The sequence below is a fragment of the Leucoraja erinacea genome, chromosome 6, assembly GCF_028641065.1.
Source record: "Leucoraja erinacea ecotype New England chromosome 6, Leri_hhj_1, whole genome shotgun sequence".
Classification (NCBI taxonomy): domain Eukaryota; kingdom Metazoa; phylum Chordata; class Chondrichthyes; order Rajiformes; family Rajidae; genus Leucoraja; species Leucoraja erinaceus.
The window spans coordinates 27444013-27464924 of record NC_073382.1 but is presented as its reverse complement, the minus strand read 5'-3'; the positions used below and the strand labels follow the sequence as shown (position 1 = coordinate 27464924).

Sequence of the window (20912 nt, the reverse complement as noted above, 5' to 3'; positions counted from 1 at the left end):
TGTGACGTAATTGGTACTGCACATCTCAAGGTGAGTAAGGTGGGCCAAAACTGTAGCGCTATCGTGTACCAATTTGGCAGTTTCCCGAACTCACGCATGCATACAAACAAGATGTGTGTTTTAGTAATATATATACTTGACCAAGTGGGACCCGTTGGGTCCTTGGTCCCTCAACGCAACATTCCACCACTCACCCATAGCCCTCACAGGAGGTCAGATCCCCCAACGCAACCCGTTCTCCAACGCAATATTCCAGCACTCACCCATGGCCCCAACTGCGAAGGGCGGCTCATTTTCCCTTATTCACACTCCCCCATTAAACTTTTTTTTTAAATCCTTGCTGCCAGGAATATTAAAAAGGATTGCAACATAGTAGCTTGTAATTGCACTTGCTAGAGCTGGCAGGACTCGGTGTCCTGGGATAGCAACATTGTAGCAAGCAGGGCTACAATCCCATTGTGACGTCATAGCTGTAAGTGCCAGTGCAGAGGTAGAATTTTTTTTCTCAAATTGGGGTTTTGTAAATTTAAAAATGTGAATAACGCGAAATATAAATATCTGAACGAAACTTGATACAAACCACCTCATGACATTGTGAGTAAGTTGGTCCAAAATCAGCGCAATTTGACAACATCGCCAAATCAGAGATCACCGACAGGCACTCGCGCGCGCACACACACACAGAAACAAATACGATGAGAATTTTAGTGTGATAGATATAGATGATAAAAGCTGAGAATCTGCAAAACTGAATGGTTAATTCTGCCACTCCACCATTTGCTTATAGATTATATCTCACTTACATTCTTTAAAAGAATAAGAAAGTATTAGATTTTCACATTAATCATCCATTAAAACACTGGATAAATAGGCCTGGAACTTAACCAGACACTTACCTTTCTCAGTGAAACAAAGCTGACCGAGAGAGAACTAATTTACTTTTACATCAGTACCTGCTTCTACATTGTTTCTCTCAGCTTTACATCTTTCTTCATTCACCCTCTCCCACTGACCACCTCCCCACTTCCTTTCCAACCCTCAACTAACAAAACTAATTCATTCCCTTTTTGATCTTTAAATCACTTGGGATTTAAATCACGAATGCGATAATTGGTCCTGCCATTAAAGGGACCAAATTACCATGTCTAAACCAACTACTTTTGAGCTGACTGTACAAAGAGGTCCAACTAGCAGCATTGTGGAAATGTTTTACCTGAACATGGTTTGCTTCAAGTACCCATATATTCCAATTGACTCTCTTCTACTGAATAAATGATGAATACTATTGAAAGTACTTCTAGTGTATCACCAGAAAACTTGGGGATACATTAATAGCCATGTTATTACTTATACTAAACCCTGTAAGAGAAAATGGCATGTTTCAATGTGTTTCTAGTAATTTAATCCCATTGTTAAATAGTTGTATTTTCTGTAAAGAATACCATTTAAAATGAAATTCAGACCCAATTTCAAATTTTTAGGAAACCCAATTGAAAACACTTCAGCTGACTGTCATATGCCCTTTAAGAATCAAATGAAGAGAATGGAGCAGTACTTTCTCTTGAAGATCGTGAAGTTTCAGTTAAAGATGATATATATAGATAGATATATATAGATAGAAAGATATATATAGATAGATATATATAGATAGATAGATAGTTAGATAGATATAGGTAGATATATATATATTATCATCTTTAACTGAAACTTCACGATATATATATTGTCACCAAAACGAAGAAAGAAAAAAAAAGGATTTCTTTGCACTTTGAAGTACCGTATTTCCTGGCGACGAAGACGCATCTCTATTTAGAGTTGCTCAATTTTGAGGGGAAAAAACAAACATTCGCCGTGGTAGCGGCCATTTGCATTGCGTATTGTTTATAACGCTGCAGGCCACATCCGATCCATGCGCTCAGCCTCGGAGCAGCGCCCGATCCAATAGAGCCCCAGGCTGCTGCCGGGCCTCTGGCAGCCCACTCCACCAACACCTCGACTTTCTGCACGCTGTTTCCTTGCCTCCCATGGCCTCCGCTCTGCCTCCGTGACCAATGGGCGGAAATCGCTTTTAAAGCATGGGAGGGGACACAATGAGGCCCGACATCTGGGACAGGGGGCGTCAACCTACGGGCCATGGGCCGGATCCAGCCCTTAACCCGAAATCATCCGGTCGCAGGCATATTTTTTTCGCAATTCGTTTTCGCGACCTGGGAACTGCAGCCAGTCCCGGGGCAGGTGAGCCCGGCGTTACAGACATTCCCGGCCAGTTTTGCTGCAACATGTTTCTCAAAGTATAGGGGGGGGGCAAGGACGGACAGGGCCCCCGTTCTACCCCCCCCCCCCCCCCCCCAAAGGATTTCCAGCCATGCGGGCTCCCGCAGCTGACCGTGGAAACCCCCAGAGCGCCTCCAAGCCCCCAGCCCACTCACCAGCACCATTCCTCTCCTCTGATCACAGCCACCACCGTCTAGAAATAATCAATTTTGAAAGAAAGATTTCATTTACCTCTGTCTCTCCCACCTTCTCCCCACCATCAATTTCCTTTATCATAAGAGTCAAGAGTTTTTTAATTGTCATACCATACTAGACTTGGAACAATTATATTCTTACTTGCTGCAGCTGTAGGCCGATGAACAACCTAACCTTCGGCCTCCAAGACGCAGGTAATTTTTCGGGCCTTATTTTAGGGTAAAAAAAAAATCGCCTTCGACGCTGGGAAATACGGTATTACTGATACTCCCAAGAACAGCAGAAATTGAGAAAGTCATTGTCTTGAAGTGTTTGCAGGTACGGAGAATGTGTAAATTCAAACTAAAGTAAAATACATTTTATTCATAAATAAGTTAAGCTCATGAAAAAGCTAATTGGCAATATAAGATCTTTGTCAATGGAATATGACAACATAACACACACACACAGCAGAAAGCACAGCACTCAGTTGGTAGTGTTCATACCACATTTTTGAATATACTATTCAAGCATTTCATAGTCAATTACACAGGAAGAAACTGTACCTGAGATGTACCTTGTAGAATTTCATCAAACAGATTCCTAGGCTCCCTAAACTGTCCATTTGTAGCAGGTGTTAAGCAGAAAAACACAAGACAATAAAGCACAGCACAAATTAAGTAGAGGCGAAAATATTAAGGTAATTCACCATTTGACAGTATGATATAGATAAATGTGAGGTTATCCACTTTGGTGGCAAAAACAAGGGGGCAAATTATTATCTCAATAGGGTTAGGTTAGGTAAGGGGAGTTACAGCGCGACCTGGGTGTCCTTGTACACCGGTCACTGAAAGTTGGCGCGCAGGTACAGCAGGCAGTGAAGAAAGCTAATGGAATGTTGGCCTTCATAACAAGAGGATTTCAGTATAGGAGTAGAGAGGTTCTGCAGTTGTATAGGTCTCTGATGACACCATATCTGGAGTATTGCGTACAGTTTTGGTCTCCTAATTTGAGGAAGGACAACCTTGTGATTGAGGCAGTGCAGCGTAGGTTCACGAGATTGATCCCTGGGATGGCGGGATTGTCATATGAGGAAAGATTGAAAAGACTGGGCTTGTATTCACTGGAGTTTAGAAGGATGAGGGGAGATCTTATAGAGACATATAAAATTATAAAAGGACTGGACAAGCCAGATGCAGGAAAAATGTTCCCAATGTTGGGCGAGTCCAGAACCAGGGGCCACAGTCTTAGAATAAAGGGATGGCCATTTAAGACAGAGGCGAGAAAAAACGTTTTCACCCAGAGAGTTGTGAGCGTGGAATTTCCTGCCACAGAGGGCAGTGGAGGTCAAATCACTGGATGGATATAAAAGAGAGTTAGATAGAGCTCCAGGGGCTAATGGAATCAGGGAATATGGGGAGGAGGCAGGCACGGGTTATTGATTGGGGACGATCAGCCATGATCGCAATGAATGGCTCGAAGGGCCGAATGACCTCCTCCTGCAACTATTTTCTATGTTAGTTGACATTCATGTCACCAAAAAAGTAATGTTTCATTCGCATTGTTCACAGGTCATGTAAAGGGCCTGTCCCACTTGGGCATCATTTGCGTGTCATTTACCCGACATCATTTACGCGTCACGACGCATGCATGGTGTGCATTACGCGTGCATGGTGCGTGGTGAAGTAGGATTTTGGGATGTACAAAATCTTTGCGCGTCATCTGTGTGACGCGCAAATGATGCCCAAGTGGGACAGGCCCTTAATTGTACAAATGTTAAATTTAGTTGATTTGCTTAAAATGTTAAAACATGCTTATTATCAAGTAGATTCAGGAGTTTAAAGAATGATATGTGCAGATTAATATTTTTCTGAAGAGTGCACTCTTAAAAATAGTTCATAATCCCCTGAAAATGGAAGATACAAACATTGCATTACTCAGTGATGTGGCTTTCTAAAATATTCAAATGATGCACAATTGGCTAACAGGATTAACAATTCCACTCTGTTACAGAATTGTGGTGTGTACTAAATTTCAAATACATGGCATATCTAGCAAATTCTATCTTTGAGTAAATTACATATTTGTAAGCAATACGTCATAATTAATAAAATAATTATCTTATAAACAAAATTGGTGCTATCGATATGTACATTGTTGCATACTGCTCATGTTCTCACTCAATGCATCGAGCTTATATACTACACCATTGTACATCCACCTTCTTTGTGGAGTGAAGATTTCGCAGTGAAGATTTATCTAGATAATAAAACATATAGTACATATTGACATATAGTATATTTAAAAAAATGAAACATTTCTCACTCTTTGTCCAACTTCTCCTGCCCCAGCTGCCATTGCAGCTGCTTTAGCTTTTTCTGCTTCATCGTAAGTCGGAAGAGAGGTAGCAACGCTATAAGGGGGTGGCACTGGCATCAGCTCACTCTGGAAGTCTGTTTCTGTTGGTCAAATAGACAGGGACATAACTTAGGGTAAAGCTTCAGGGCGATAGTAGGGGGAAACAAGTTACTTTGTCTATATTTATGTAATGAACCATATGGATGAAACTGAAATTGAATTTAATACTGTAAATGATCATCACACAAATGGAGAATTGTAAACATATTTTACTTGTTAATATAGGCACTCCCTGACTTAAGCAAGGGTAATGCACCTTGAACCCTTACGCAGGTCAGATTTTACACGTTGGTATTACCATCCCGTCTGAAATATCTCATAGAATATTAACTATCTTCACGGTGTACGGCTGCGCCTTATGAACTTTCTTTGATGAGACAATAGGGAAAGAAATCTCAATACAATATGATAGGAAACATGTACAAAAAGCCCAATTAAAAGTAAATCAGTGCAAAAATGAAAACCAGGAAATGGGAGGATAGAGCCTCAACAAAAGAAAAGTTGTAAATAGGAGAATGGGGGAACACATAATAAGTGGTAGAGAATGAGACAGAATAGGGAAGATGAATAAAAGTGAAGAGATAAAATTGAAAAAGGAAAATAGAACAAAAATTAAAAGGACAAAAATTAAAACATTTTCAAATAGAGGCACAGTTATACATTCATACAGAAAGACATACCAAGGCATTTCACCAAAAAATGTGCCATTGATTAAAAAGTAAAAACCTGTAGATGCTAAAAATCTGAAATTAAAAAAAAAGGAAACCGCCAAAAATACTTGGTAGCTTCAGTAGTGTGTTAATGGTCTTTCATCAGAACTGGGAAAAGTTAGAAATCAAACACATTTTCAGTTGTGGAGAAGGAGGGGTGAACAAATGGCTTGCTTGTGATAGTTTAGAGACCCAAAAGAAACTAGGGCAAATGGTGGTGTTGTCAGCTGAAATAGAGATGAAGGCTTGTTAATTTTCCAAGACCTGTCCAGGAGAGATTTAAATAGGACATGTCACACATGATGCTAAGTCAAACTAATCTCCTCTGCCTGTACATTATCGATATCCTGCTGTTCCCTGCATATCCAGGCGCTTATCTAAAAGCCACTATCGTATCTGTCTCTACCACCAGCCCAGCAGCGTGTTATAGGCACCCACAACTGCATTAAAAAAAAAACTTGCCTCATACATTATTAAACCTTTCCTCCTCATACCTTGAAGCTGTGCCCTCCAATATTTGACATTTCCACTCATAGAAAAAAAATTCTGACTGTGTACCCTAACTGACCTCATGGACCCATATACTTCTATCAGGATTGCCCCTGACCACCGACGAAAAACACTCTGTCCAACCTCTCCTTCTAGCTAATTGCCTCTAATCCAAGCAGCATTTTGATAACTATCTTCTGCATCCCCTTCAAAGCCTCTACATCCTTCCTGTAATGGGATGACCAGAGCAGCACACAATACTTCAAATGTCTCCTAACCAAAGTGGTATAAAGCTGCAGTATGGCTCCCTGACTTATGTTCAATGCCCTGATTGATGAAGGCAAGCATACACCTTTTTAAACACTCTATCCACTTGCGTTGCACATTCAGAGAGCGGTGGACTTGGACTCCAAGATCCTTCTGCACATTGATATTCGTTGTCATTAACTTTAATTTTTCCACTAACACTCTACCTGTCAAAATATACTTGCTCAGATTAAGTTCCATCTGCCATTTCTCTCCCCATATCTGTAGCTGATCCTTTGGCTGCCTTCTTCTGTCCACAACTCCACCAATTTTGGTGCATTCTGCAAACTTACTATCCAAACGACCTACATTTAATTCAGTCATTTACATAATTCACAAACAACTGAGGTCCCAGCACAGATTCCTGCAGAATTACATCTGTCACAGACTTCCAGCCAGAATAACACTCTTCCCGCACAACTTTGTCTTCTACGAGTAAGCCAGTTCTGAATCGAAACAACCAAGTCACTGTTGATTCTCTGTACCTTGGTCTACTGCATCAGCCCATGAAGGAATTTATCAAATACCATACCAAAATAATGTCAACAATATCCACCGCTTTCCCCTTACTCATTTGCCACCTCAAAAATTTGTATGACATGCCCTGCTAAGGACAGCAATACTGACTGTCCTCAATTAACTAATTATCTTCCAAATGATAGTAAATCCTACCTAAGAATCCACTCCATTGATTTCCCAACCACTGACCTATAATTTCCCGGATTACCTCAACTTCTCTTCACAAACAAAGGAATAATGTTGCCTACACTCCAGGAACTCAAATGTGGCTAAAGAAAATGCATAGATTATTGCTAGGTTTCCTGCAATCTGTCATGCCTATTTCAATGACCAACAGTGCCCTCCATAATGTTTGGGACAGACCCATTATTTATTTATTTGCCTCTGTACTCCACAATTTGAGATTTGTAACAGAAAAAAAATCACATGTGGTTTAAGTGCACATTGTCAGATTTTATTAAAGGGTATTTTTATACATTTTGGTTTTGCCATGTAGAAATTACAGCAGTGTTTATACATAGTCCCCCCATTTCAGGCCACCATAACGTTTGGGGCACAGCTATGTCATGTAAATGTAAATTGGTTATGTTTAGTATTTTGTTGCATATCCTTTGCATGCAATGACTGCTTGAAGTCTGCGATTCATAGACATCACCAGTTGCTGGGTGGCTTCTCTGGTGATGCTCTGCCAGGCCTGTATTGTAGCCATCTTTAGCTTATGCTTGTTTTGGGGGCTAGTCCCTTTCACTTTTCTCTTCAGCATAAAAAGGCATGGTCAATTGGGTTCAGATTAGGTGATTGGCAGCCGCTCAAGAGATCACAATTTGTAGCTTTGAAAAACTCCTTTGTTGCGATAGCAGTATGTTTGGGATAATTGGCTTGCTGCAGAATGAAGATTCGGATTCAGATTCAATTTTAATTGTCATTGTCAGTGTACAGTACAGAGACAACGAAATGCATTTAGCATCTCCCTGGAAGAGCGACATAGCAAACAATTTGAATAAATAATAAGAAGTGTCCGGGAGGGGGTGGTGATTGGCAGTCACCGAGGTACGTTGTTGAGTAGAGTGACAGCCACCGGAACTGCCGGCCGATGAGTTTTGAGGCATTTGTTTGAACTTGAGCAGATAGGATGTGTGTGTACACTTCAGAATTCATTATGCTAATACCATCAGCAGTTGTATCATGAATGAAGATAAGTGAGCCAGTACCTTCAGCAGCCATACATGCCCAGGCCATAACACCCCCACCACTGTGTTTCACAGATGAGATGGTATGTTTTGGATTTTGAGCAGTTCCTTCTCTCCTCCATACTTTGCTCTTGCCAACATAGAAACATAGAAAATAGATGCAGGAGGAGGCCATTTGGCCCTTCGAGCCAGCACCGCCATTCATTGTGATCATGGTTGATCGTCCCCTATCAATAACCCGAGCCTGCCTTCTCCCCATATCCCTTGACACCACTAGCCCCTAGAGCTCTATCTAACTCTCTCTTAAATCCATCCAGTGGTTTGGCCTCCACTGCCCTCTGTGGCAGGGAATTCCATAAATTCACAACTCTGGGTGAAAAAGTCTTTCCTCACCTCAGTTTTAAATGACCTCCTATTTATTCTAAGACTGTGGCCCCTGGTTCTGGACTCGCCCAACATTGGGAACATCCAGTCCTTTTGGGATTTTATATGTTTCTATAAGATCCCCCTCATCCTTCTAAACTCGTGAATGCAAGCCTAGTCTTTTCAATCTTTCCTCATATGACAGACCCGCCATGGGGACAACGTCGAGAGGGCAGGTAGAAGGTTTCATAGTGGTGACCAGCTTTACAAGGGAGGGTAGAGTAACGGGTTGGAAACAGTCTAATTTTGAAGAACAGACCAATGAGACAGTTAGGTCACGGATGGGAGGGGAAATATTCGTTCTGATGTTCTTTACTTTGCTGGTGAAAAATGTAGTAAATTCTTTGCACTTAGCAGGGGACCCAGCTTAGCTGGTACTGGGGACAGGACATATGTCAGAGGTAATGGTACTAAAAAGGACCTCGGAGTTATGGGCGTTTTTGGAAATAAGGTCAGAAAAGTATTGTGTTCTCGCAGACTTTACTGCTTCCTGGTATTTGAGAAGATTGTTTCTCAGGAGTTCAAAGGAAATTTGAAGCTTATCAAATTTATACTTCCATTCTGATTTTCTGTACTCTCTTCTTAGGGCTCTGGTGATGTCATTGAGCCAGGGCCACCCTTTAGGCTTAGGCTTTTTCATTTTAAGAGGAGCAACAGAATCCAAGATGGAAGAGCAAGTGGTGTTGAATAAAGAAATGAGGTCATCAGTGCTGAGATGGATGGTGCAGATGTCGGGGGCGGTTATGCGAGAGAACTTACTGGCAGTCGAAGAGTTACGTAGCCGGAGTAGTGAGCAGGGAGATGGGATTTTGAGGGAGAGAAAGGCAGAGATGCATCAAATATAATTGCACTATGATCAGACAGACAGGCATCAATAATTTCTGTATTACAAATTGGGAGACTAGATGATAGCACCAGGTCGAGTGTATGGCCAAGCTTGTGCGTGGGTGTAGCCTCTGTATTGCTGTTCATGAAGTCTTCTGCGGACAGTGGTCATTGACAAATCCACATCTGACTCCTTAAGAGCATTTCTGATCTGACGTTTCTTCTTAATGAGTTCCAAACAGTTGATTTTGGTAAGCCCAAGGCTTGGCTGATGTCTCTAACAGTTTCATTCTTGTTTCTCAATCTCATAATGGCTTCTTTGACTTTCATTGGCACCTTTGATCCTCATTTTGAGAAACAGCAATAAAAGTTTCCAAATGTGATGGAAAGACTGGAGGAAAGACTAGGTGCCGAGAGCTGTCTTATACCTGCATTAAGGTGGCAATTAAACAAACCCGAGCAATTACAAATGCCAGTGAAGCCATGTGCCCCAAACATAATGGTGCCCTGAATTGGGGGCCACAATGTATAAACACAGCTGTAATTTCTACATGGTTAAACCAAAAAGTATAAAAATACCCTTTAATAAAATCTGACAATATGTGCTTTAATCACATGTGATTTTTTTTTTCTATTACAAATCTTAAATTGTGGAGTTCAGAGGCCAATAAATAAATAATGGGTCTTTGTCCCGAACATTATTATGGAGGGCACTGAAAGATGGATCCCATCAGGCCCAGAGGATATATCTATCTTAAAGCTCTTCAAGATCCCGAACAATACCTCCTCCATTTTACATATTCCAGGAGGGCTTTTCCTCCTCCTCTTAATGTTTGTAAAATTAGAACACTCGGTTCATCCTTTTCCTGCTTTTTCAGTAAAAAACATTAAAAAAATTCAAAAATGTTAAAAATATCAAACTGCTTCTCGCCCATAGAACATTGGTGAAGTTCCAGCATGTGATGTCACAATGCCATCCCTCACAGATGGCCAATCGCAATGGATCTCATTTACATATGCCTTTGCTCCAGCCCCACTCCCCCCACCTGATAGAAACATAGAAATTAGGTGCAGGAGTAGGCCATTCGGCCCTTCGAGCCTGCACTGCCATTCAATATGATCATGGCTGATCATCCAACTCAGTATCATGTACCTGCCTTCTCTCCATACCCTCTTACCCCCTTAGCCACAAGGGCCACATCTAACTCCCTCTTAAATATAGCCAATGAACTGGCCTCGACTACCCTGTGGCAGAGTGTTCCAGAGATTCACCACTCTCTGTGTGAAAAAAGTTCTTCTCATCTCGGTTTTAAAGGATTTCCCCCTTATCCTTAAGCTGTGACCCCTTGTCCTGGACTTCCCCAACATCGGGAGCAATCTGCCTGCATCTAGCCTGTCCAACCTCTTAAGAATTTTGTACGTTTCTATGAGATCCCCTCTCAATCTCCTAAATTCTAGAGAGTATAAACCAAGTCTATCCAGTCTTTCTTCATAAGATAGTCCTGACATCCCAGGAATCAGTCTGGTGAACCTTCTCTGCACTCCCTCTATGGCAATAATGTCCTTCCTCAGATTTGGAGAGCAAAACTGTACGCAATACTCCAGGTGTGGTCTCACCAAGACCCTGTACAACTGCAGTAGAACCTCCCTGCTCCTATACTCAAATCCTTTTGCAATGAAAGCTAACATACCATTCGCTTTCTTTACTGCCTGCTGCACCTGCATGCCTACCTTCAATGACTGGTGTACCATGACACCCAGGTCTCGCTGCATCTCCCCCTTTTCCAATCGGCCACCATTTAGATAATAGTCTGCTTTCCTGTTTTTGCGACCAAAATGGATAACCTCACATTTATCCACATTATACTGCATCTGCCAAACATTTGCCCACTCACTCAGCCTATCCAAGTCACCTTGCAGTCTCCTAGCATCCTCCTCACAGCTAACACTGCCCCCCAGCTTAGTGTCATCCGCAAACTTGGAGATATTGCCTTCAATTCCCTCATCCTGATCATTAATATATATTGTAAATAGCTGGGGTCCCAGCACTGAACCTTGCGGTACCCCACTAGTCACTGCCTGCCATTGTGAAAAGGACCCGTTTACTCCTACTCTTTGCTTCCTGTTTGCCAGCCAGTTCTCTATCCACATCAATACTGAACCCCCAATGCCTTGTGCTTTAAGTTTGTATACTAATCTCTTATGTGGGACCTTGTCGAAAGCCTTCTGGAAGTCCAGATACACCACATCCACTGGTTCTCCCCTATCCACGCTACTAGTTACATCCTCGAAAAATTCTATAAGATTCGTCAGACATGATTTACCTTTCGTAAATCCATGCTGACTTTGTCCAATGATTTCACCACTTTCCAAATGTGCTGCTATCCCATCTTTAATAATTGACTCTAGCAGTTTCCCCACTACCGATGTTAGACTAACTGGTCTGTAATTCCCCATTTTCACTCTCCCTCCCTTCTTAAAAAGTGGGGTTACGTTTGCTACCCGCCAATCTTCAGGAACTACTCCAGAATCTAAAGAGTTTTAAAAGATTATTACTAATGCATCCACTATTTCTGGAGCTACTTCCTTAAGTACTCTGGGATGCAGCCTATCTGGCCCTGGGGATTTATCGGCCTTTAATCCATTCAATTTACCCAACACCACTTCCCGGCTAACCTGGATTTCACTCAATTCCTCCAACTCCTTTGACCCGCGGTCCCCTGCTATTTCCGGCAAATTATTTATGTCTTCCTTAGTGAAGACGGAACCAAAGTAGTTATTCAATTGGTCCGCCATATCCTTGTTCCCCATGATCAACTCACCTGTTTCTGACTGCAGGCGACCTACATTTTGTTTTAACTAATCTCTTTCTTTTCACATATCTATAAAAACTTTTGCAGTCAGTTTTTATGTTCCCTGCCAGTTTTCTTTCATAATCTATTTTCCCTTTCCTAATTAAGCCCTTTGTCCTCCTCTGCTGGTCTTTGAATTTCTCCCAGTCCTCCGGTATGCTGCTTTTTCTGGCTAGTTTGTACGCATCATCCTTCGCTTTGATACTATCCCTGATTTCCCTTGTTATCCATGGAAGTACTACCTTCCCTGATTTATTCTTTTGCCAAACTGGTATGAACAATTTTTGTAGTTTATCCATGCAGCCTTTAATCGTCTTCCATTGCATATCCACCGTCAAACCCTTTTAGAATTAATTGCCAGTCAATCTTGGCCAATTGACGTCTCATACCCTCAAAGTTACCTTTCTTTAAGTTCAGAACCATTGTTTCTGAATTAACAATGTCACTCTCCATCCTAATGAAGAACTCAACGATATTATGGTCACTCTTGCCCAAGGGGGCACGTACAACAAGATTGCTAACTAACACTTCCTCATTACTCAATACCCAGTCTAAAATAGTCTGCTCTCTCGTTGGTTCCTCTACTTGATTTAGATAACTATCCCGCATACATTCCAAGAAATCCTCTTCCTCAGCACCCCTGCCAATTTGATTCACCCAATCTATATGTAGATTGAAGTCACCCATTATAACTGTTTTGCCTTTGTCGCACGCATTTCTAATTTCCTGTTTGATACCATCTCCAACTTCACTACTACTGTTAGGTGGCCTGTACACAACACCCACCAGCGTTTTCTGCCCCTTAGTGTTTCGCAGCTCTACCCATACCGATTCCACATCCTCCAAACTAATGCCCTTCCTTTCCATTGCATTAATCCCCTCTCTAATCAGTAACGCTACCCCACCTCCTTTTCCTTTCTGTCTATCCCTCCTGAATATTGAATATCCCTGGATGTTCAGCTCCCAGCCTTGGTCACCCTGGAGCCATGTCTCCGTGATCCCAACTATATCATAGTCATTAATAGCTATCTGCACATTCAACTCATCCACCTTATTACGAATGCTCCTTGCATTGAGACACAAAGCCTTCAGGCTTGTTTTTACAACACTCTTACCCCTTATACAATTATGTTGAAAAGTGGCCCTTTTTGTTTTTTGCCCTGGTTTTGTCTGCCTGCCACTTTTACTTTTCACCTTGCTACCTATTTCTTCTACCCTCATTTTACACCCCTCGGTCTCTACGCTCACACATTTAAGAAACCCTTTCCCTTTAACTCAATCCTCCACTATCCCATTCAACACCCCACCCCCCTTATTCAGTTTAAAGCCACCCGTGTAGCAGTGGCAAACCTGCCTGCCAGAATGCTGGTCCCACACCTGTTAAGATGCAATCCGTCCCTTTTGTACAGTTCCCCCTTACCCCAAAACAGATCCCAGTGATCTAAGAATCTAAATCCCTGCCCCGTGCACCAGTTCCTCAGCCACACGTTCAGGTCCCGTATCTCCCTGTTCCTGCTCTCGCTAGCACGGGGAACTGGAAGCAAACCGGAGATAACAACCCTGGAGGTCCTGCTTTTCAACATTTTTCCGAGCTCTCTAAAGTCACGCTGCAGAATATTCATCCCCTTTTTTCCGACATCGTTTGTGCCGACATGCACTACCACTTCCGGATGTTCACCTTCGCCCTTGAGGATTTTCTGCACTCTGTCCGTGACATCCTGGATCCTGGCACCGGGAAGGCAGCACACCATCCTCGCATCCCGTCTGTTGCCGCAGAAACCCCTGTCCGTACCTCTCACGATGGAGTCTCCCACTACAATGGCCTTGCCTGCCTTAGGCCTTTTTGGTTTTGGCTCAACAGCCCTATTCGCATCACAGGCCAGTCCGCCACTCACGTCTTCTGTCCCAACAGCTTCTAAGCGGATGAACCTGTTTACAAGAGGTACACCACCCGGGGGCGGTGGCATTCCATGCTTCCCTCCCTTTCTCACTGTCTCCCACCTTCTCTCTTCCAGTACCTTAGGTGTAACAATCGTACTGTAGGACTTGTCGAGGAACGACTCCGTTTCTCGTACGAACCGGAGGTCGTCCACTTGCTTCTCCAGTTCCCCAACACGGCCCTTCAGGAGCTCTACCTGGATGCACTTTTTGCATTTGTAGCAGCCAGAGGCACCAGCGGTGTCCTTGACCTCCCACATACTGCAAGCATCGCACTGAATCAGCTTGCCTGACATCTCCTTCTTTCGTCTCTCCCTCTCAAGCGTATTGCGTGGTCTCCTCTCCTAAGCCTCCTAGCCAAAGACTCACACTTTACTCACAGGGCACTTCCCTCACAAGGCCGCTCACTCACTGCCACGCTAAGAGCTGTCCTGCTTAAATTGACTGATAAATTGCCTGATTTACCAATTTACAAAGCAAATTCCTCAGTTTTCAACTGTTTTCACCCCTCTGACTCACTTCTCTCCTCCCACTTGGGCTAGAGCCAATCAGTCGTATCTCTTGCTAATCTGCTGCTGCTGTTGTTCCTCCCAAATCTACAGCAGTTCTGAACAAAGACTGTGCGTCCTTGGCCTTTAACTGTTTTCACCCCTCTCCTCCCACTTGGGCTAGAGCCAATCAGTCGTATCTCTTGCTAATCTACTGCTGCTGTTGTTCCTCCCAAATCTACAGCAGTTCTGACCCCCTGATGTTGCAGCACCTTCCATTGTGTGATGTCACAATGCCATCCCTCACAGATGGCCAATTGCAATGGATCTCATTTACAGATGCCTTTGCACCAGCCCAGCCGCCTGTGTCGAAGCGCGTGATCACGAGTGTGGGAATAGTGAGAGAGGAGTGGGGGTGGTAGGGAGTGGAGAATAGATGGACTGCCCCGACCCCTTCCTACCCTTCCCCCTTTCTCCACAACCCTTCTCCCCCTCCCTCCACATTCTTCCCCCCCTCTCCCCTACCCCATTTCCTCCTCCCCTCCCTCCCCCACACCTCTCCCCCACGCCCTCTCGTCACTCCTCTCCCAATCTCTCCTCACCCCTCTCTCCTCACCCGTCGCCTCACCCCCCTCTCCTCACCATCTCTCCTCTCATTTACATATGCCTTTGCTGCAGCCCCAGCCCCGCCCCCCGCCTGATGTCGCAGCACGTTCGATTGTGTGATGTCGCAATGCATCCCTCACAGATGGCCAATCGCAATGGAACATTTACATATGCCTTTGCACCAGCCCCATAAGTGCACCCCGTTGGCCATGTCGAAGTGCCTTTGCTCCAGTGTGGGAATACCCCCTGTCGAAGTGTGTGATCATACCTCACCCCCCTCTCCTCACCCCCCTCCCCCCCCCCCCCCCCCCACCCCCCCCCCCCCCCCCCTCCCCCCCCCCCCCCCTCCCCCTCCCTCGACACTCTTTTCCCCCCCCCCTCTCCCCTCCCCTACCCCATCTCCCTCCTCCCCTCCCTCCCCCACACCTCTCTCCACCTCCCCCCCCCCTCTCCCTCGCCAATCTCTTCCCCATTCCCTATTCCCCTCACCCTCTCTCCCCCTCTTCCCTCACCACTCTCCTCACCCCTCTCCCCCCCCCCCCCCTCCATCTCCCCTTCTCCTCACCTACCCCTCCTTTTCCCCATTCCCTATTCCCCTCCCCCCTCTCCCCTCCCCTCCTCCCTCTCCCCCTCTCCCCCCTCTCTCCCTCTCCCCTCTCCCCTCTCCCTCTCCCTCCTCCTTCCTCCCCCTCCCCTCTCCCCCCCTCCTCCTCTCTCCCCCCCCCCCCCCCCTCTCTGCCCCACCCTCCCCCTCCTCCACCCCCTTCTCCCCCTCCAATCCCCTCTCTCCCCCTCCTTTCCCCCCACCAACCCCCCCTCTCTCCCCTCCTCCACCCCCCCTCTCCAACACCCCCCCTCCCTTCCCCCCCCCCACCCCCCTCCTCTCTTCCCCCCCTCCTCTCTTTCCCCCTCCTCCCCCTCTCTCCCTCCCCCCCTCTCTCCCCTTTCCCCATCCTCTCCCTCTCCCCCTACCCCCCCTCGTGTACGGCAGGTGGTTAGTGTGCGTGTGAAGCTGCAGCCCCCCCACAACCACTCTCTCTCCCTCTCTCTCCTCTCCCCATCCAATCTCTCTCCACCTCTCTCGCCTTCTTCTCCCCCTCCACTTCCCTCTCCCCTAACCCTCTTCCCCTCCCCCCCTCTGAACCCCCCCCCCCTTCCCCCCTCCCCCCCTCATCACCCCTCCCCATCTCCTCCACTGCCCCCTCCTCCTCCCTCTCCCCTCTCTACTCCCCCACCCATCTCTCCCCCTTCCCCATCCCTCCTCCACCACTCTCACATTCCCTCCCCCACCCCTCTCTCCCCCCCTTTCCCCCCTCCTCCTCCCTCCTCCCCCCCCACCCCCACTCTCTCCCTTCCCCCTCTCCTCCCCTCCACAATCTCTCCCCCAGCTCCACCCTTCCTCCTCCTCCTCCTCCTCTCCCCTCCCCCCCCCCCCCTCCCCCCCCCCCCCCACCTCCCCCCCCCCCCCCCCCCTCTCTCTCCTCTACCCTCCTCCTCTCTCTCACTCCCCTCTCTCTCCCCTCCTCTATCTCCCTCTCACTACCCTCTCCCCCTCCTGTCTCGCCCTCTATCTCTCCTCTCCCCCCGTTTATCTCTCCCCTCCTCTCTCTCTCCCCCCCCCTCTTTCCCGGCTCCTCTCCCCCCCCCTTGTGTATGGCAGGTGGTTAGTGTGCGTGTGAAGCCGCCCCCCCCCCCCCCCCCCCCCCCCCCCGCAATCACACGTTGAGGGAACGGGACCCCCGCACGTTGGGGGGGAAACAGACCCAGCGGGTCTGCACTTGGTCCAGTAAAGTAAATTAAAACAGTAAAATAAATGATCAGAAATAAGTAACTTTTTTCTTGATTCTTGAATTCTTTCTAAAAGGTTTGTCTGAAGTGTGATAACACTTCATTTAAGAAGCTTAGCACTCACTATCCAGGGCACACCAGACCAATTGATTAACATATATCACACTACCACGATCATTCATTTTTCCACGACCAATACATTGGGGCTGCAGCATATATATTGAGCACGAAAAATGGAACTAATCACCAATAACTCTACAAGAACTCCTCTTATACCCAAGATCTATACCAACATGAAACATAGGAAGAATAGGTTGATCACAATCCTGAGAGCTACAAGTTTACTTTTAAACCGCACACCATTCTGATGCAGAAAAACAATGACACACCTTGGGTCAAAACTTGGCTCTTATCTCAAGCATTATGAAAGTATATTCAATTCTTAGTCTTTTGAATTGTAATCTCTCCCACCAGTACCTTTGCAACATCAACTAGGGATGGGGAACAACTATCGATGAAATATTGATGAAAGCAGCTACAACTAATGCAAAAGTTAGAATAAAACAATTAAGATATTTCCGATCGCACCTGTGGCGGATGCAGTTGCTCCCAGCGTGACACTGCTGTAAGGTGGTGGTGGTACCTCCGTTTCAGATGGCAATGTTTCAGAAGGAGCCATGGGAACATCTGGCTGAATTGCTTCAGGTGACTGTGAAGAATCATCTTCATTGTGCAACTATTAAAAGAAAAACAATTTCAGTACATCTCAGATTTTTTTCTACCATCTGCAATTTGGTCACATGTGTTCTTATGCAAGCGAAGAACCTGTTTGTTATTGGTTTCCTTCTAAATTATTTCGATTCTCCAAGGTCAGTTGCTAACAATAGCAGCACTTAGGATCAGCTGCATCTACCTTTGATTTGAGGAGACCCCCAGAACTCCTCATCGAGATTTCAATACCATTTGCCATCTGTTTCTTAACTGACCCGTGATAACATGCAATGATTACAAAATTCAACCGATCCTCAGCAAACCTCCCACCCTGATCTTCAAATCTAGTTCCAATTCTAGCAGCACCCAATTAATGCAAAGTAAACTTCACTGACAACACCAAAATGAAGGTAGGGTTAATTCTGGATGTGTTTTTGGCTTCACCATTCCAAAGTGAAGAGATTTACAACAGCACCACTGTCATCCACTTATCCTATGCACCTGAGAATGGACCTAAATTCAACACACTTGTTCGTTAAGTGACATTCTCCACTGCTAGAATATACCCCACTTTCCATCATAACGTTAAGTTGCTAACCAAGTTGCATAACGCTAACCAAGCAGATGGAAGATGTCTATCTTTTGGGAGGCACATACTAAAAATAGTGCAACAATTCATTCCAAGCCCTATTCTATTATTGATACCATTGCATTTAAAATTAGATTGAAGGAGGATTCCAGAATGGTCCCAACCGAAAGCGTTGTCGGTCCATTCTCCCCACAGATGCTGCCTGCCCCACTGGGTTCTTCCAGCAGCCTTTTTTTTGCTCTGAGATAGATACTGTTCTGTGGTATCAAATTCATGCTCTCACTCTTTTATCAATTTGATTTAAACAAAATAGATGCTGCACCTCACCAATTGTCTTTTTTGCATGAAGGAATAAATCCCCAACTTAAAATGGGATAATTTGGTTTTTTTTTTCAAAAAGCTTATCAGAAAAAAACTAATTCCACCTGCACTATTTTTTAAATAATAAATTTGCTCCAGACTTCCCCCAAAAAAGTCCTAGCCTGGAGAAGCCACAATGTAATGCTATGCGCAATGAACAACAGAACCATCATGGGAAAAGAAGCAAACAGAATCAAAACAACAGTGTTTAAGAAGGAACTGCAGATGCTGGAGAATCGAAGGTACACAAAAAAGCTGGAGAAACTCAGCGGGTACAGCAGCATCTATGGAGCGAAGGAAATAGGCAACGTTTCGGGCCGAAACCCTTCTTCAGACTGAAGAAGGGCTTCGGCCCGAAACGTTGCCTATTTCCTTCGCTCCATAGATGCTGCTGCACCCGCTGAGTTTCTCCAGCTTTTTTTGTGTACCTTAGAATCAAAACAACAGCTTAATTCAAAGTACTGCTGCAGTTCTGTCACAGCCAATGAGAAAAGGTGTTGGATAAAAAAGTTACCATATCATCATCATATCTATCATAACTATCTATCTATATATTAAAACTGTGTGTGTGTGTGTGTGTGTGTGTGTGTGTGTGTGTGTGTGTGTGTGTGTCATTTTGCATGTGAGATGTATCTCCTCGAAAACCAGACGCAAAAACGTAGATAATTTTACAATTTCGGTAGGGATTTAACTTATGAGTTCAGAAATCCACTCCTTGGTCAATTATTTCCTCAGATTTTGAATTAAATTGTTCACAAAACTCAATATTTAAAATCTAAACGGCACTCACCAGCTGCTGATGTCACAATACAATTTATTTGTCACTTGAACCTCATAGAGGCTCAAATGAAATGTTGTTTCTGCAGTCATACACACATGGAAAAAAAAAGACCCAAGACACAACACAATTTACACAGACATCCCTCACAGCGCATCTCCTACTCGCTGTGATGGAAGGCAAAAAAAACTTCTCTCCCCTGCACTCCCCATTCTCCTCCCGATGTCAGAGTCAAAGCCCCCGGCGGGTGATGGCAATTGTCCCGCGGCCATTAAAGCCACGCCGGGCGATGCAAGGCCCTGCTCCGGGTCTTGTTGTTGGAGCCCCCGGCGGGCGCCAGCAAAGTCCTGCAGCCATTGAAGCCACGCCGGGCGATGATGTAAGGTCATCCTCGACCCCGCTACTCGGGCGGGAGAAGTCGCCGTTGCAGAAGCCTCGAAAAGCGGTCTCCCACCAGGGACCGATATTACTGTCTGCCAGACCTGCGGTAAGCCTCCGAATCTCCGGGGGTCGTGTCACAGCAGCGCGCCACCACCGCTCCTCCCGCTCCGGACTCAGCCAGCTCCGCGATGGTGAGTAAAGTCCGCAGGCTCCGTAACTGGAGCCCCAGGTCGTTCCTGCTGGAGGTCGCTCCACGTTGCAGCCCCAACGACAACGGAGACCCGACAGGGAAAAGGTCGGGTTCTCCGTGCAGGGGAAAGATTTTAAAGGTTTCCCCCCCCCCCCCCCCCCACACACACACACACATACACCCATCAAAAAAATAATAAAAACTACATTAAAACGGGACAAAAAATAACAAAAAGACAAACGGACTGCAGAGGCCGCTGCGACCCAATGCCTACATGCCCACCAATCCAGGCCCACCTGTGTCCTGGCCCTGCCCCCCCCATCCCGTACCCCTCCCATCCCGTACGTTTAAAGCAACCCTGGTGCCTGGTCGATTATCGTCGAAACAACCGATGTGAGAGAAAAACCTGAATCAACATTTGGTGTCAGGAGTGGGATGTCAACCAGCGACTGATCGAGCCATCGAGTGAATCCACTGGGCGACGGGATCGATGTGAAGGAGGTACCGCCAAGTGAGTAGATTTAGTTAAATCTCCTCTTAGTCCTTGCTCGTATCCCGGCGTAGCAGGGTAATTCGCTGACTTGCGTCAGTTGGTGGGACGACATCCGAACGTTCCGGTTGTGGGCACAGGGATAGGTCTCGAGGATAGTCCCAGTCTGATCGAGTGGATTAGGGGGACCGTAGACGGTATATAAGAGGAGTGCACTGGGTATAGGAAGTTAACTAATATTGAGACATTAACCGAGACCAAGGTACCCCCGTATCTCACAGAAAGTCCGCCTTGAAGTGACCGAGTGAGATACGGCGGAACCAAGGACTCATGGTTAACCCTGAAAAATTGTTGTGTAATAACGGCGTTAACTAGTATTGAGACGTTAACCAAGACCAAAGTACCCCCATATC

The 20912-nt window shown here is 45.4% G+C and overlaps 1 protein-coding gene across 3 annotated transcripts in view; it reads right to left on the bottom strand.

The window, feature by feature from the left end:
- Nucleotides 1–20912, bottom strand: part of ndfip2 (Nedd4 family interacting protein 2) — an 80836-nt gene that overhangs the window by 26838 nt on the left and 33086 nt on the right. For 2 of the 3 annotated variants that reach the window (XM_055636788.1, XM_055636787.1), the window contains exons 2-4: nucleotides 17589–17736; nucleotides 4774–4907; nucleotides 3015–3065 (exon numbers count right to left, since the gene is read on the bottom strand). In XM_055636788.1, coding sequence (XP_055492763.1) covers nucleotides 3015–3065; nucleotides 4774–4907; nucleotides 17589–17736 — 333 coding nt within the window. The remainder of the gene's footprint in view (nucleotides 1–3014; nucleotides 3066–4773; nucleotides 4908–17588; nucleotides 17737–20912) is intronic. The other variant, XM_055636789.1, reaches the window with a different exon arrangement.